The sequence below is a fragment of the Phlebotomus papatasi genome, chromosome 3 (genome assembly GCF_024763615.1).
Source record: "Phlebotomus papatasi isolate M1 chromosome 3, Ppap_2.1, whole genome shotgun sequence".
NCBI classification, from domain to species: Eukaryota; Metazoa; Arthropoda; class Insecta; order Diptera; family Psychodidae; genus Phlebotomus; species Phlebotomus papatasi.
In genome coordinates, this window is record NC_077224.1 from 63432016 (window position 1) to 63450398 (window position 18383).

At 36.3% G+C, this 18383-nt stretch overlaps 3 protein-coding genes across 3 annotated transcripts; 2 read left to right on the forward strand and 1 right to left on the reverse strand.

Annotated features, from left to right (window-relative positions):
- Window positions 1-1216: 1216 nt before the first annotated feature.
- Window positions 1217-12716, reverse strand: LOC129807162 (gamma-tubulin complex component 3). Its single transcript, XM_055856250.1, has 4 exons — window positions 12327-12716; window positions 11994-12166; window positions 5836-7121; window positions 1217-2488 (listed from the first exon to the last, which is right to left on the reverse strand). Exons 1-4 carry the CDS (start codon window positions 12394-12396, stop codon window positions 1453-1455), a joined length of 2565 nt encoding a protein of 854 aa, XP_055712225.1. The 5' UTR covers window positions 12397-12716; the 3' UTR covers window positions 1217-1452.
- A 2926-nt stretch (window positions 12717-15642) lies between these two features.
- Window positions 15643-16826, forward strand: LOC129807163 (replication factor C subunit 3). Its single transcript, XM_055856251.1, has one exon. It carries the CDS (start codon window positions 15693-15695, stop codon window positions 16758-16760), a length of 1068 nt encoding a protein of 355 aa, XP_055712226.1. The 5' UTR covers window positions 15643-15692; the 3' UTR covers window positions 16761-16826.
- Window positions 16820-18383, forward strand: LOC129807165 (intraflagellar transport protein 46 homolog). Its single transcript, XM_055856252.1, has 2 exons — window positions 16820-17027; window positions 17084-18383. The coding sequence occupies exons 1-2, from the start codon at window positions 16899-16901 to the stop codon at window positions 17882-17884; spliced, it is 930 nt and encodes a 309-aa protein (XP_055712227.1). The 5' UTR covers window positions 16820-16898; the 3' UTR covers window positions 17885-18383.

An 18383-nucleotide genomic window follows, 5' to 3' on the forward strand; every position in this document is an offset into this window, starting at 1 on the left:
CTCAGGAAATGGAGTTGATTTAAAATGGAATTGATATTTCGATGGATAAATCCTTATTTCTCTAAATTTTCAAAGTCACTTTTTAATCATCCTTAGAGCAAAGACGCGATCTAAATAAACCCCTAAAATGTTTCTTCTGAGCCTATTGAATTAGAGCCTATTTGCTCCATTTATTGTTATAATCGAACTTGAAAATTTCAACAAACCTTTTCAGTTTGCCGCCCGAATTAAAAATCTCAACTAAAAGTAACGTAGTCTGAAAAATGCGGAGTTAGACAGAAAAGACTTTATATTCCAGTACTCCCACTTCCAAAGACTTCCAAGCACTTCATTTTCAGCTGTACACCACTTCCGACCCTAATATCTCCCCCTTGAGACATATGCTTTTATGTCCATTTTGATAATATGCAGTCATTTAATATATTTTATATTACAATTTATTCTTTCCTTTTGAAAAGGCAGTATAAATGCGCACATTTCATATAAGAGATTATTTTTCTTATACGAAAATAGTTTTTTTTTTGTTCTAGAACTTTTTGTTTAGAAATTAGGTCCCAGAACAAAAGTTTTCACCTACCATATCTATTCAATGATATAGGTCTCATTCGTGGTCGCACCATAGACCAATTTTGCCCATTGTCCTTTCCTAGGAAATGTTCCGCATAAAAAATCCACTATCATTATCAATCCATGGGAATTTTCTTGGAAATACATATACTATGGATAATTTCCGTGGAATTTACCAAGGAAAAATACTGGAAAATTCCGAGGAATTTTTCCTTGTGATTCCTTATTCTGCTTTCTTTTGCTATATGGGACTTTTGAGGAATAGCATCTAAGTCACGAACTCGAGCACTTTGCAAAGTCTGGGACGTTTTTGTACCCCTTTTATTAAATTGAAGTTTTTTTTTTTGGCATTGTATAAATGAACTGTAAAAAGTTAAAATTGAGCAGTAACACAAAAAATTGAAACAGTGATATTATTGTCCAAATTTTGGCTAAGGGAAAATAAAGGGCTTTTCATTCTATCTGCAAAAATTTTAAATATTAAATATATAAATTAAATTAAATGCTCATTTTTTATTTTTTACTGCTCATTTTGAATTTTTTACTGCTTGTTTGTTTTTTGCCATTTTTTAAGGAGAATTTTTTCGAAGGTATTGATGCCAGAGGATAAAATTCCCTGCTGTAAAAAAAAAAGAAAAACAAAAAGAAATACATCATTGACATGCCATTTATTTCCTTTGAGAATTTAATTATTTTGTGGGTGGAACAGAGGGAAACAAAAGAAGGGAATTGAATTTATGAGCAACTGCAGCAAGATCCGTAAATGAAGCGCCTCTGGATTTTATTTTGGGCATATCTGGCGCGAGATTCTGTGACTTTTGGCGTAATTTGGGAAGTCATGGGATTTGTGGATGTATCAGCAGGTCAGAAGCCCGCTTCCTCGGGTCAGTTCAAAAGCATGCTAGTACTCATGCGACTGCTACTGTTCCTGCTGTTGTGAAACATACTACTCAGTCGCATATATTCATACGTTAGTGGAGCATTGAGTCGTTCATCGCGTTTCTTGTAGTACTCATTGAAATCCAGCCGAATGCCAAAGAGTTGCAAGTTGTAATCATTGGAAGACGCCAATTCATAGAGGAATTGCTTCACAGACGTCTCATAGCTCTGACGAATGTGATCGAGACTTTTGTGAAATTTAGCCAAATCACTCTGGAAAAGCTTCTTCTCTTGATCTCTCTCCATTCGCTTCTCCGTTGTGACACCATATTCTCCCTTTTTCTCACTTATCTTCACATTATCCTCAAAATTCGTCCTTGCATTGAGTTCCCGAAAGCACACTTCATAGAATTTATCCTGCCATGCCTCCAAATTCATCACTTCGTGAAATATTGTGTCCAATTTGGCAAATAATTGCTCACTTTTGGCATCCAAAAAGATCCCATATCTTATCGTCTCGAGGAAATCACTGTGTGCCAAGAGGATATCATCAACTGCCGATGCTGTACCAATTTTCTCACTCAAACTCGCCCACGAGCACTCTATCACCTCAAACAGAATATAGTACTGAATTTCACTGATAAAGTGCATCATTTCTTGCGTACACAGATGCAATTTATACGTAATCCCATCCATTTCAGCACGCATTCCGCGAAATTCCTTTGCGTTGCACATCTGATCTTTCCAAACTTTGTACATCAACACAAACTCAATTCGTTTAATGCGCCACAGTGGCTTGAAGATCATCTTGTACTTGGCCATGCACGGTTCCAGCATCGTCGCCACGGGACCTTGAACGGAGTATTTGAGATAGAAAAGGTCCCAGCCCGTGTCACCCTCAAATGGCTCCATTATCTGCACTTCCAGATTATTTAGAATATCCGGATCGTCGAATTGGGCATTTGTCATGCGAACTGTGGCATCCATAATGGCGGATAAATTGTAACAATGAACCTCCTTGGCCGGACTGTCTAATTGGGATCTAAGAGAGAAATACCAAAAGTAGGAGGTCCATATCGGTTAAATTTCTTTGTAATTTTTCAAATGACTTTCAAGCTCCACCCATAATTTTGTCCCACTTAAATCATCTTAAGGAGAACTATGGCCAACTAATTTTAAACTTTTCAAATTTTCATTATTAAATTGAGAGTATTGCAAAGCTTTCAGAGGAAATTATCCCTTATCATTGCGTGAGGGTATTTAAGGGCTTCGACAGGGGAAAACGGGATAGAAAATCCTAACCGACTTAAGGTAAGTGTGCCAAATTTCGGCCAGCTTCTAATTTCGACCAGTTTGAGTGTAATTTCGGCCAAGCAAATAAATTAATTAAAATTATGTATGTAATCTTCGAATAGTCAATGAATTCATTTTGCTTTTAAATATTTATTCATTTTAGGATGTATTAACACAAAGATCGTTAAATTTTAGTTATAATTTGAATTTAAATTGTGTTGTAAAAACTCAGTGTGGAAAGATTACAAAAAATGTGACAAATCACTTGTGTTTCTAGAAGTCTTGTAATTTGTGTTGAAGTGCAGAAGGTTTTCCTTCGGTGTTTTTCATGGAAATTGATTAGTTTTCATTAAAGAATATTTCCATTTATATTAATAGTGAATCAATCTTTAAATTTCGGGTAAAATTTCCCAGCTGGATCCTGTATTTCGCGTAAAAAATTATATACTTTGTGAGCGTCTCTACGGTGAGGTAATGTTGCCTATTCCGGCAACATCTTTAGCTTTCCTAAATTTCTTATTCATTTTATGTTTTTTTTTTTCAATTTCTGAGTTCTACAATGTCCAGAGAGAAAAAAATTGCTTCTATGAAAAAGATAATGTGGAAAAGGCATTGGAAGAGTTCAGGAAGGGCAAATTGCTACGGGAATCTTCGCGTAAATTTGAGATGCTACTCTTCAGATCTTCAGGACAAATTACGCGGAAGATCTCAGGGCTTGTGGGTCATATAAACGTATTAAACTAAATATTAAACTCGTTCCGTTTGACGTTTTGAAATTTTCTATCCGTTGCGTCACAAAAGGTGGTCAGAGAAAAGGTGGCCGGTATTTCAGTCAAAGTGGCTGGAATACTACCCAAAGCAATGTCCAAATTTTTATTAATTTTTCAATATATTAGGAAGTGATTTAAAAAAAACAAAGATGATAAACTAGTCTTCAAGGTTCCACACAACCCTCCCGAAAAGGAAGTAATAAAAAATATCAATATGAATTAAAATTATTGCATTTCAAACTTAGGACTTCGGTGCTTATATGCCACTATGCCGAAATTTGGCACACTTACCTTATGTAGGTGATATTCTTAATGCGAGCTAACTCGGAATGCATGTAAATGCGATTTAGAGCTGAAGTTGGAGGACGCTATTCAGTTATCTTAAGTCAAATTCGTGAAATTATACAAATTTTGTATTTAAACCAAAATATCACGGTGGTATCACACTAGGATTTTTCACGTTTTAATTTTAAATTTAATTGAGCCAATTGAGCATTAATATTTCAAGAATTTACAAGACTCCGGAAAATGTGTTATAGTACTTAAAATGTCTTATAAGTCACTTATCCATTATTCAGAAGGATCCCCAAAGCCAGAAAAAAAGATTTGTAGGCAAAGGGTTCATGCAGCGACTCTTATACAGTCTTATTGAAAATCTGTATGAAGTTTTCCCATCTCCCAACTGAAATTTCTTAACATAATAATTTCCTTCAAATGCCTTTAGAGGAACTTAATGAATTACTCCTGATACTTAAGCTTCACTTCATGCAAATTTATAAACTAAAACGCTGTACTTATCTTATATTTTTGCCACAAATAATATTAATTACGAGAAAATAAAATTAATAAGAACAATTTTCTTCAAAAGACTACTGGTTTAACTGCAATAAAATTGAAATTAATGAGCAATTTTAACATTTTAATTTGCTGAATTCAAATTTATTTGAGCAACCACATGCTATTTTAACATATTTACAGGTTTTTTCTGGGCCAAGTATTAGTTTTTATTAATAAATAAGTAAATATCTATCAATTCAATGGGTTTTTAGTGCAAAATAACGCAAAGGAACAGTTCATCTGAAATTTCTATTTTTCTATTCTGTCTATTTTTCGAAATATTTGAAATCGAAATTTCGATTATTCGGCCCTTTGATTAAATCGGATGAAATTAAAGTGTTATGTTGGTTGTAGTACTAACGAGAGCTTTCCAAACCTCTAAAATTTTTAAAATTCCGATAATTAGAACCAGAGATATTGCCATTTGAAAATTGAATGTTTGACCCCATCTAGCTCGGAGTTAAAGGGCTCGGGAGGCCTTATTTTTTTTTTTAATTGAAAGGTCTTAGACCCAGCTATAACATACTGAAATTTAAGCCCGATCGATGCCATCGGGGCTGAGTTATTGAGCAAACAAAATTTGTAGGTGTTCCAAAATGGCGATTGTCGAGTCGATATCTTTCCGTTATCTCTCCCGAAGTGGTTATACGACGGACGGACGGCCACGAGAATCGATTTTTAGCGCATATGATATTCGTGATATATGAGTGTCAAAACGTGTAAATCCAAAATTTGGCCCGATCTGACGAAGATCTCAGGATTTCACCTAGGACCACAAAAGTTGAGATTGTAAAGAATCTCAGCTAATTGCCTAAATCGGTCATTCAGATCTTTGCACAGGGCGCGACTTGAAATCACAACAATTGAAGAGCTCAGAGCAAAAAAACGCTATTTTAATAGGGAAAATGCATACGACTTAGAGTTTTTTGTGCTCCGAGCGCCTCAATTGTAAGTCAAGCCGGGGATCGATCCGCCCAAGAACCAACACTCTTGCCTACTGCGCCAAGCGCCATTGAGATCCCCATGGACAAAATGTCCGAGTAGGAGTAAACCTGATAAAGAGGGCATGCATCCATGAAACGTCATGAATAATTAAGATAAAAAATCAAGAAGGACCTATTTTTCCGTCCTCTATCTGCTACAACCCATCAAACCGGAAATTTACTCAAAATTTCCTTACTTTGGATAAATTAAGGTTACAATGTTTACAAAGTTTAATGTTCTAAAACAGGCCTGAGCTAAAAGAAAAGCCAAAGTGAATTTGGTAGTGCCTGTTGGCATTCTTCGAGATGCCGCGAAAATTCACGTAGAGAAAATGAGAGGTTTTTTTTTAATGTTTTAAAATTATCAACACAAAATTTTCGATAACACACGACTTTTAACGAGCACAGGTCTGTTCTAAAAGGGGCGTGGCCTAAAATCTTTTATGGGCGGAGCTTTTGAGAAAGTTAATTATTACTCCTAGGATAATAAAAAGAAATATACTAACTTGAGAGATTCCATGAGAAGTCCTATAAAGTCCCCTTGTCCCATCAGCAAATACCGCCTCATGGCCTTGAGATGATCCAGGAGTTTATGTGGTCCAATGATGACCTGCAAAACTTTTTTGCTCGTATTAAGATAGAAATGATCAATCTGCTGATGCAATCTTGTGTCGGCAAAAGCCGAGAATAAATTGTCAATTCTCTCCTCAAAACACATCCTAAGTTCCTCCCGTCCACCAATGGCACCCTTGTCTTGGCACACTTCCCTCAGGAAATTAATACTCTTCCCGATGACTAGGATTTTATTGGCAAGATTTGGACTAATAAATGTCGGCAGTAGATTTTCTCTCACACGATATTTATCCAGCCAGAGACGATCATTAGAAACATCATGGAGTGTCTCAATGAAAAATTCTGCATGAGGATCTTGGATTTCCCCATCAAACAGCCACCGAAGTAGCATATGACGCAGAGGAAGACACATTTCCTGCAGAAGTTCACGTGCCAGACCCCTAACTTGGGGATTTCCGTGACAGAGAAAACTAAAGACTGCTGACATTAGAGCTCCTCCTTTGCAATCCACACACTTTTCCGCAATTTTCGTGAGCCATGTCAATCTGTACTGTGGCGTACTCACCCACAGCATCAACCTCATCAGCGTTATACGCTCTCCGGGTGCCTTTGTTTTAGCTCTCGAAGCATTCACTTGTTCCTGCATCCTAGCCACCATTCCATAGTACTGAGTCAATTCGCGACGCATAGCTGTGACCAAACCCTGACCAATCAATCCCAATGGATGTCTCTCACTTCTAGCATCCAGAAAACTCACTACCTGATCATGCAAATACCCCAATTCTGCCAATCTCAGCAGCATCTCGGCATTTTGGGTATTAAGTGATCGACGTTTTGCCGGTTCTAACTTAAATCCCCCACTTACAACATCCTTCCTAAGAAATTTACACTGTTTTCCAATCAGAGCATACAGTACATCCTGTACCAGTTCATCCTGCTGATCAACAGGCTCAAATGCATTCTGACCACTCGATCTACTACTCAACTGTTCGGAAGATGCACGATATGATGGTAATTTGGAAGCTTGAGTGGTTTCCATTGAGGATGATGGACGAGTCACAATGGACTTGGGTATCATCCTCCGTACAGAATTGGTGCTATTTTGACTTTTTGTACTATTTTGCAGGGAATTTTCATGCACAGCAATTTTATGTTCTCGACCAGAATTTGCCAAGTAAAGAAGAAAGGAGAGAATTTGTGTTCGAGGAATCAGTTCCATCTGAAAAATCAGATTGAAGGAATTCAACTAAGAATTTGTGATTATCAAAGTGATAATCAAACCAGGAAGTTAATATCAAGATCATGAGATTGATTAGCATTCTTTTTTTCTTGGCTATGGGCTCGTAACTGATTTGCAATGACACAAAAAATAATAGAAAATATTTTCAAACTTTTTCAAAGTTTGTTCCAAATGAGTATTACGATCATTACCGATTCATAACCGATTCAAATTTTTGATTCGGACTCTTTAAAAAAAAATCACTTTTTTAGTTTTTTCACTATTTCATATTTCAATGAACGTTATGTAATCTTCCTATAAAAGAAAAAAACGTAGAAGTCTTTAAGGCTTCGCACATACTCTGGCTTCAAACACTTCATATTTTACCCATATTCTTTTACTAAATCTAACTTAGAAGCAGATATTTCCTGAAAAAAATAGATCAGATTCATTAAAGGGATATGGAAGAAAATTTGAAGTGTTCGAAGCCAGAGTATATGCGAAGCCGAAAACACTTCCCGTAAAACCAATTTTGCATACATAGAATTTTTCTCTGTAATAATTTAAACAAAAAATTGTCGAAAAATATCACTTACGGATATTTTGAAAACCTTTTTAATTAAGAGGTTACGTGGGTCTCATCGTAGACTAAATAAAAAAGCATATTTTACACCTTTTTTCGAAAAAAATATATAATTGAATCATAGTTCTTAAGCTGCAAAAACATAACATTTTAACTATTTCTGAAATTTTTATTTAAAAATTTTAAAAAATTCAGCCGTTGGAACCTGATTTTTGGACACGGTTTTTGAAAAAAAGCATTCTTTTCGTTGGATAAAATTTCTCAGCTTATATTCGTCTGAGAAGAAAAAGTTAAATATTTCCTTTTAGCTGATGAATTAAACTCGTACTTGAACGGTAGATGACGGTAGATTTTTTTATTTTGATCACAATTTATTCCACTAAAATACGCCTAAAATTGTTTTTTTTTTTCGTTGTACAAAATTCTGCCAAAAACCAAAATTTCATTAAAAAAAAATGTACCGTATATAATGAGTATATAATGACCAACGCCCAATAACTTTTATTTGTAAACATGTTTTCAAAATTTTCTCTGAGATCTCTAGATCTCATTCACTCTCACAGAAATGTCAAAAACATGTTTAGAAAATAAGTTATTGTGCGTTGGGCATAAATAAATTAAAAAAATCATTTAAAAAAATAAAAAAAAACAATAAAAAAAATCATTAAAAAAGTTCGAGTATACGAGTTTAATTCATCAGCTAACAGGAAATGTTTGGTTTTTTAACGTCATATGAATATACTCTGAGAAATCTTGTCCACCAAAAAGTATGTATTTTCCAAAAAAAAGGTTTTCGAAAATCAGGTTCCAATTACTGTATTTTTAAGATTTTTAAATGAAATTTTTAGAAAATATAGTGCCTATGCTTAATACAGTAAAATGGTGTCCAAGGTTTGTGATTATTTTCTAATTCACACACAAACCGAAGCGATTCTTGCACTAACTATGACAAAAAAATGTCTCACTTATTAGGTTCATAATCCCACTTCAAATAGTTCCTGGAAATCCTTAAATTTTCCTCAAGAAAAAAAAAATGGAAATTCAGTAGCGATTTTTATACAAGTTGGGTCCGGGGCCTTCCTGTATAATAAGTGATTCGACAATTCGGAGGTCCATTTTCACTACAAAAATTTCACAAGGATACAAAATAATGCACATCAATATTTAGATCTAGTGACTGTTGACACGATAGTGGATTAGGATCCAAATTAATGGTTTGCGGAATCTTTATTTTTTTCATTTTGTTTTTCCCAATTTGTCTTTGGAATCCTTGTCTTCGGTAATTTTATTTGTGAACTTTGTCTTTGGAAATCTTGTCTTTCATATATTTTAAACAAGTAGGGTCGGATGAACGTCTGTTCGATAGGGAACCGCTATTGACACTTTTGTCAAAATGTTGAAAATTATTGAATATATCTAGTAAAATATAAGTAATATAACGTTTTTTCTGTAATATACCTTTTACTATAAACAGAGATGTTAAAATTTCATATCGCAAATGGTACAGAGTAAGGTGTCAATAGGTGCTGACACGAGTTCTTAAAGTGTCAATAGACGTTCCTTTCACCCTACTATATTTTATTAAAAATAAAATAATGAAATTACAACGGTGTTTTTTGAAATTTTTAGTTTCGTCCTTTGGGGCAAAGGAAAATTTTCTGTGTTTTGGGAAGTTTTTAGTTTCGTCTTTTCGGACAAAGGGAAATTTTCTGTGCTTTGGGAAGTTTTTAGTTTCGTCCTTCCGGGCAAAGGGATATTTTCTGTGTTTGGGGAAGTTCTTAGTTTCGTCCTTTCGGGCAAAGGGAAATTTTCTGTGCTTTGGGAAGTTTTTAGTTTCGTCTTTTCGGGCAAAGGGAAATTTTCTGTGTTTTGGGAAGTTTTTAGTTTCGTCCTTTCGGGTAAAGGGAAATTTTCTGTGTTTTGGGAAGTTTTTAGTTTCGTCCTTTGGGGCAAAGGGAAATTTTCTGTGTTTTTTTGGAAGTTTTTAGTTTCGTCCTTTCGGGCAAATGGAAATTTTCTGTGTTTTGGGAAGTTTTTAGTTTCGTCTTTTCGGGCAAAGAGAATTTTCTGTTTTTGGGGAAGTTTTTAGTTTCGTCCTTTTTGGGGCAAATGGAAATTTTCTGTGTTTTGGGAAGGTTTTAGTTATTCGTCCTTTCGCGCAAGGGGAAATTTTCTGTGATTTGGGAAGTTATCTGTATCGCCCATTTGGGGAAAAGGGAAATTTTCTCTGTTTTGGGAAGTTTTAGTTTCGTCCTTTCGGGCAAAGGGAAATTTTCTCTGTTTTAGGAAGTTTTTAGTTTTGTCCTTTCGGGCAAAGAGAAATTTTCTGTGTTTTGGGAAGTTTTTAGTTTCGTCCTTTCGGGCAAAAAGGAAAATTTTCTGTGTTTTTTTGGAAGTTTTTAGTTTCGTCCTTTCGGGCAAATGGAAATTTTCTGTGTTTTGGGAAGTTTTTAGTTTCGTCTTTTCGGGCAAAGAGAATTTTCTGTTTTTGGGGAAGTTTTTAGTTTCGTCCTTTTTGGGGCAAATGGAAATTCTCTGTGTTTTGGGAAGGTTTTAGTTATTCGTCCTTTCGCGCAAGGGGAAATTTTCTGTGATTTGGGAAGTTATCTGTATCGCCCATTTGGGGAAAAGGGAAATTTTCTCTGTTTTGGGAAGTTTTAGTTTCGTCCTTTCGGGCAAAGGGAAATTTTCTCTGTTTTAGGAAGTTTTTAGTTTTGTCCTTTCGGGCAAAGAGAAATTTTCTGTGTTTTGGGAAATTTTTAGTTTCGTCCTTTCGGGCAAAAAGGAAAATTTTCTGTGTTTTGGGAAGTTTTTAGTTTCGTCCTTTGGGGCAAAGGGAAATTTTCTGTTTTCGGGAAGTTTTTAGTTTCGTCCTTTCGGGCAAAGGGAAATTTTCTGTGTTTTGGGAAGATCTGTATCGCCCATTTGGGGAAAAGGGAAATTTTCTGTGTTTGGGGAAGTTCTTAGTTTCGTCCTTTCGGGCAAAGCGAAATTTTCTGTGTTTTGGGAAGTTTTTAGTTTCGTCCTTTTGGGACAAAGGGAAATTTTCTGAGAAAAGAGCAATTTTTGGGAAGTTATAAAATATTACTTGTGCAAAATGTGTGACAGACAAAATTTTCGATAATTGTGCAAAATGTAAGAAAGACAAAGTTTCCAAAAAACAAAAATTACCGAAGAAAAAGATTCTAAAGACAAACTAGGAAAAACAAAATTGTAAAAAACAAAGATACCCGATCCCATGCACCCCTATTCCCTATCAAGTTGCCCGAATTTGAATTGTATTCCAGAGTATCGGATAAACCCGGTAAGCATAAAAAATTGAAGAAGTGGAATAAGAATCGGCCGAAAGATTAAACTTGCTTTTATAGGAATTCAATCTGGGCTTAAATTAATAATAATAATAATAATAATATTTATTTCCAACATCATATCTCAAATGCGGCTGCCGACCGACTTCATAACCGGTCTCCCCAAGTAAACGGCAGAAACCTTGGTTCACAGATCGTATATGCCGAAAAAGATTGTACAAAGTATGTTACATATTCAATAACTTTTGTTTGTAAATATGTTTTCAAAATTTCCTATGAGAATGAGCGAGATGACTAGATCTAGATCTCACTCTCATTGAAATGTCAAAAACATGTTTACAAAACAAATGTTATTGTGCGCTGGGCATAATATTCAATAATTCAATAATTGAGTAACAAAAATTAGTTACAAGAATAATTGTTTTTTGAAGTTAAAGGTTTTTTTAAACTTCTTTTTTATAACCAAAAGTATCAAAGAAGTAATTATCCATTTGCAAGAAAGTTGAATTATTTTAAAGGACACTCTGAATCCTTTCCATGGGGTTATGAACCGCTAATTTTTGTTAGAAATTTTTTTTAATTACTGCATTTATTAAAATCGTGTTTTTTCCAATCCAATAAACAACCTAGTAAAATAATTGTGAAATTTCTTTTTGGCAATTTGTAAATTTTAATTTATTTTTTTTTATTAACAATTTAATTATTGATAAACTTATTAATTATTCAATTATTAAGTGAGAATCAAACCAATTTGTCCACTTGCTAAAAGGATCATAAATTGGTTTAAAAGGAGTTATTTACAAGGCTCAGCAAACCGATTTGATCAAAAATTTTAAGAAATCTGATTAAAATTCAAACCGGTTGGATATTTTTGAACTTGAACCGATTGTAGAACCGGTAATTTTTTTAAACAAGAAAAAAATGTTAAAATTACTCACACAGGAAATAAATAGACACAAAATAAAATTCTGAAGCACTCACATTTGATGCCAAGTGATTGTGGAGGCGCGTGAAGAGCACCACATCACGACTGGACTTCTGGGAGAGGATCGATGTTATTTTGGCCACAATAGTCTGCTCGTCCTCCCTACTTGTCCCCCGAATGGCGTTCTGCGTATTCGCCAGGTAGTTGGTGACACTCCTCAGAGCCCCTCCTAAAAACCCATTTGAATACATTTAGAGCACATCGCACAGATAAATCCACACGCACTATTTACTCCATTCCCATTCGCTCTCCGTGGAATTTATGAGCATTTCAAATTTCAATTGAAAGGGGGATTGGGCGCTTTTTTTCCGGGACGACAGAACACTTACTGTGATTTCTTCCTCCCAATTCTGTGCATAATTTCTCCACCAAATCGTAGATGTCTCGATTGTTGTTCATTTTATTGTTTTCTTGGGGCACTTTTTACTTCGGTAATGTGAATAATAGCCAAACACGGAGATATGTGAAAACAAAACAAATTGCAGTGGTCAGATGCAGAAAAGCACACCTTTCCACGGAACTTTCCACTGAATATCACCGGAAAAAATTGTTCTAGCATATGTCTCAACAATCAACTAGATTAAACAACACTTCTACAACAAGTTTGTATAATTTTCTAATCACTTTTCATTGAATTTTAGGCGTAATTTTCACTTTTAAACGAGAGCATTTGATTTTTTTCTTCCGAGGCAAAACGTCATGTTTTCCCGCAAATGGCATGCAAGTAAATTGGGAAATTTTTAGAATTTGAACTTTGATGGAAACCAAACTGCCACAATCTTCTCTGGAGAAAAGTCAGTGATAAACCTAGATCAGCTTATAGAGGTGTGATTCCTTCGTTGCAAATTCGGATTGTGGCAAACTTGAACGATATTTATATAATGCAAATTTCGTTTAAATTTTATGTAACTTGTTATCGTTATTAATGAGGAAAATTGGATGAGAAATGCAGAAAAGTGTCTGAAAATCTTTAAAGTCGATTATCTCGGAAACTATGAAAGATAGAGGCCTCAACTTTACATTCATTGAGAACCTCTGTTAGCGACCCGCGAAAATCCGCGAAAAAATTCGCGCCCTGTGAAAATCAGCGAAACTATGCGCTCCCCGCAAAAATCAGGGAAAAAATTAGCGCTCTACGAAAATCATCGAAAAAATTCATGCCCCGTAAAAATTCGCGAAAAAATACGCTACCCGCGAAACTCCGCGAAAAATTACGCGCCTCGCGAATATCCGCGAAAAAATTCGCGCCTCGAGAAAATCCGCAAAAAAATCGCGCCCCGCGAAAATTCGCGAAAAAATACGCGACTCGCGAAACTCCGCGAAAAATTACGCGCCCCGTGAAAATCCGCGAAAAATCGTGAAAAAATACATGACCCGCAAAAAATTTCACGCCCTGCGAAAATACGCGAAAAATTCGTGCCCCGTAAAAATCAGCGAAAAAATTCGCGCCCCGCGAAAATCAGCGAAAAAATTCGCGCCCCGAGAAAATTCGCGAAAAAATACGCGACCCACGAAACTCCGCGCAAAATTACGCGCCCCGCGAAAATCCGCAAAAAAAATCGCGCCCCGCGAAAATCCGCGAAAGACATCGCAGATCGTGAATTGTAAATGCCATCTTACAAGTCTTCGAATATAGACTGACTATGTAGAGAGGGAGAGTGAGAGAGTGCTATATATAGGGTAATTTGCCTAAAGCGAGACAGTTTGAAAAGGGAGACACAGCAGTGTGGAATGAGAGACACCTTCCTAAAAACTTGATAATAAATCAATTAAATATCTCTATCTTCGACAAAAATATTATTAAACCTAATATTGTGATTATTTGAGAAGTTAAAAGTGCAAAAGTCGTTATTAAACACTCAAAGGGTGACTTGCAAGAAGAATTTAAAAAATGAACTGCATGCGTGAAATTCATAACCTTGACACGGTAGTTGTCATTTTCTCTGTTTCTTATGGAAGTTGCTAGGAAAGTATCAAAGTGTTTTGTTTGATTTTTCGGCATAATTTGTGAAATATTGTTAAGTCCGCAGTGAAAATCGAAGGTCATGCATCCATATAAAAGGTGAATAAAAAATATTTGTGATAATTTGAAGTTAAAAAGGATAGAAAAGTGATTTAATTTCGTGTTGCTTTCAAAACAAGTTTTATGAAATCTTGGACACGTTGATTTTCTGAATGAATTTGGTGGTTTTGTGCAGTGAAATCATGTTCACAAGGAAGACAAAGATTCTTAAGTATCCGGAGAAATAGTTGCAACAGCAGTTAGCAGCTGATAAGGAGAAAATCTCATGGAGAAAGGCTGCAAGGATTTCCAGATTCCGAACACCACTTTTTCTGACAGAATGGATAGTAAATATCGCAAAACCACATGGGGAAAGACAAAGAGGAGCCTCCAGAGAACTCCCAATGGAAGTGGAAAAGGACCTAGCTGGATTGGGTATCCAAATCTGCTAAAGAGTTGCATCTGCTTTAAAGCTGTATAACTGCTGGACAGCGCGAGCCGTCTGTAAAATTTACAGAACCTCTTTTTGGTTGGACCACCAGGAAGTTCTTGGTAATTAGGGCTCCTGAACTGTTAACCGGACATAATGGAGGGATTAGCATTACCATCCAATGTGAAAGTATACACAGAAAACCCTCAACATTTGATTTTCTACATATTTCGTATGATATTTTGTCATTAATATCAATATGTCCAGCTTTCCAAAAATTTTGTCCAGCTTTTCAGAATTTTGTCCATCTTTTCAAAATGTGTTGTTTTTTAATTTAATAGAATATTCCAATTAATTGGATGAAATATCTATTAAAAACTGTTAAGATTCTGTTAGAATATTTCACAAGTAATCTCATGATGCAAAGAAAATGAAAAAAAATATATTTATTCGATTTAAAAATGCATTTAAAATTGAACTTTTTCTTAAGTGTCTCCCTTTCGGCCATTTACCATATATAGGGAAAGTTTATCCGACGCCGCTTCTCCCGCTTTTTTTCCCGCCTGACGCTAATAGCAAATTTTCAATTTTCTTAAAATTGAAATCTTTAAAGTGAAATATCTCGAGAACCGTTCGACGAATGTCGTAATTTCTTTTTTTTAAATTGATCTAAATTTTCTGGACTACAAGATAAACATAAAAAATTCAAAATCGCATGCTTAGATTTCGAGATAAACTACAAAACGTGATTTTTAACCGGTTTAGAACTGGTTTTTCAAAAAACTAATGGCACAGAAATCGTCGGTCGCGCGCGTAGATATATTTAAAAAAAATTATTAAGATATCTATCCAATCCAGAGATATTGCGTACTACGAACGGCCGGACGGCAGCCGGACCCGAAATTGCCGGCTTATGATTTTCGGCATCAGGGATGTTCAGAACATATACCCTGTGAATTTCAGCTCGATCGGAGCACTTTGAGAAAATCCGAGGATTACAATAGGTGTGATTCGTGAGATTAGAAGGAATCACACCTAATATTAAAAAGTCTTTTAATTTAGCTTCACGTTTTAAAAGTAATATGGAATTTTTAGTTAGAAAAACTAATATTGACTAAAATTTTCTATTGTCATGATTTTTAAAATATTTTTAAAAAAATTTCCCACTTTTTCATGCAATTTCGCCGGCGGGAATAAGCGCGCGAAGTGTCATAACATAACCTCATTTTCATTTGTCCGGGTGTTTTTATTGCGCGGCCAAGAATGTCTCTCTGGGTTGATAAACATCGTCCACGGGATTTTTCCAAGTTGGACTATCACAAGAAGCAAGCAGAACAGCTTAGGAATTTGCTGAAGCAGGGTGACTTCCCGCATTTGATGTTCTACGGCCCATCCGGAGCCGGTAAGAAGACGCGCATAATGTGCTTACTGAGGGAGCTCTATGGGCCCGGTGTTGAGCGCCTTCGACATGAAACAATGGTCTTCACAACACCGTCCAACAGGAAAGTCGAGATAATGACTGTGGGCAGTAACTATCATCTGGAAGTGAATCCCTCTGATGCTGGAATCTACGACAGGGTGGTGATTGTTGATCTCATCAAGCAAGTAGCCCAGACACATCAGATTGACCCAAGTGGTCAGAGGGAATTCAAAGTGATTGTCCTGTCGGAAGTGGATCATATTACAAAGGATGCCCAGCATGCTCTCAGGAGGACAATGGAGAAGTACATTAACACCTGTCGGATTGTCTTGAGCGTCAATTCGACATCGAGAGTCATTCCGGCAATCAGGAGTCGTTGCTTGGGAATCAGAGTGGCAGCTCCGACGCATGAGGAAATAGTAAGTGTCTTGATGGCTACATGCAAGAAGGAAAGCTTGCAGCCTTCGCGTGAACTCTGTCAGAGAATTGCCGAGCAGTCCAAGAGGAATCTACGGAGAGCAATTCTTATGCTAGAAGCCTGTAAGACTCAACAGTATCCCTTCACGGCCAATCAGAAAATCATCGAATTGGACTGGGAAGTCTACCTCAGGGAGACAGCAAATGAAATCATCTTGGAACAAACCACCAGTCGCCTCCAGTCTGTCAGGGAACGCCTCTATGAACTCCTGGGTCAGGGAATCCCACCCAATATGGTCTTCCGTGGTCTTGTGGAGAATCTCGTGATGAAATGTGACATGAGTCTCAAGGCAGAAACCATCAAATATGCTGCTGAATATGAACACAGGATGCAAGCTGGGAATAAGCACATCTTCCACCTGGAGGCTTTTGTGGCGCGTTTCATGGCAATCTACAAGAAACAACTTGAAGGCATTGTTATGGATGACTTCTAACTTGCGCATGTTTCCATATTTTCAGTTTCCTGGCAACGGCAAAAATAAAACTTTTATAAACAAGAATTTCTGTAGTTTTGATATCTTGGTGTCATATATTTCCTAAATTTCCTGACCACATAGAGAAAATCCACTTTTATGGATATGTACGATGAGGAAGTCGAGGTGAAGAACGGGCGTGAAGTGGAAACTCCACCAAATTTGGACGTTAGCAACGCCATTCACTTCATCCAAAGTGACCTACAGAAGCTCTCAGACGGAGAAGAGGTGACTAATTTTTCCTCCAAAAAAAATACAAACTCCCAACATCCCCAAATTTTTAGTCCCTGGAATTCCCACTGTCAAAGATGGACGAGAAGAAGCTTGGAAATGGATCTGTGCAGAAATTCCAACGTCCAGGAAGTGAGTCTTCTGGAGGCAGTGATTCAGCCTCTGAGGATCTCAACAAGAGATTTGCCGAAGGTGACTTCAATCCCAAAGACTACGAACACCTAGAAGTCCCGTCGGACATCAAAGAGATGTTTCAGTACATCCTCAGGTACACTCCACAGAAAATTGACATTGAGTATCGCTTGCAGCCCTTCATTCCCGACTACATCCCTGCCGTGGGAGACATTGATGCTTTTCTCAAGGTCCTTCCACCCAAAAGTCTCACAGGACGTGATGACATCACACCCTTCATTGATTCCCTGGGCCTCACAATTCTCGATGAACCCTGTGGACAGCAGAGTGAACCAGCACTCTTGCACATGAAACTCCGTTCAGTATCAACTGTGCCTCATGTCCAGGATCATCCACCGGCAATTTTAAAATCTCCCAAAGATATCAATCGCTGGATTGCAGAGATTCAAGCTCTGCACAACAATCAACCCCAGCAGACGCTTCTCTACTACGAGAAAAATCCCATTAATATCGATACCCTGATGGCTGAATGGCCACCGATTCTCGAGAAGACATTCAATGAGCTGGGATTTCCCTCTGTTGATCTCGATTGCTCTCTCTTGGAGTACATCAACATCGTGTGCAGCCTACTGGACATCCCACTAAAAGGAAAGACCCAGGCAGACTACATCTACGTCCTGCACACTCTCTTTAGTCTCTTTGCTGCCGTTAAACGTCCTTAAAGTCTTATAGAATTGATTTATTTAATAATTCAAACTATTGATTGTCTTATTTTATGTTACAAATAGAAACTAATAAAACTTTACTGTGTTATCACACTTGCACATTAAAATTTTAATATGATTCACATTAATTGTCGCTGGTGACAGTCCAAATGTGTAATTTGCGTGTTTGAATCATTTTCATTCAAAATTTGATCTATTTGTTGATAAAAAGGTAGACTTGGCCCGCAAAATTTGATATAAATTGATTTATAGCATTAATGCGAAAAATTAATGCGATTTTCGCTTTAATTTTTTAATGTGAAAAATATTTATGCTTTAGGTAAATTTAAACTTATTTTTGCAGGCAAAGTCCACTTCTTTATTAATAAATAGAAAAACCCCAAATATTAAGTGACTCAAAGACACAAATTACATATTTGGATGCTCAAAAGCGACAATTAATGTGAATCACATTAAAATTTTAATGTGCAAGTGTGATAACGCCGTTAGAAAAAAA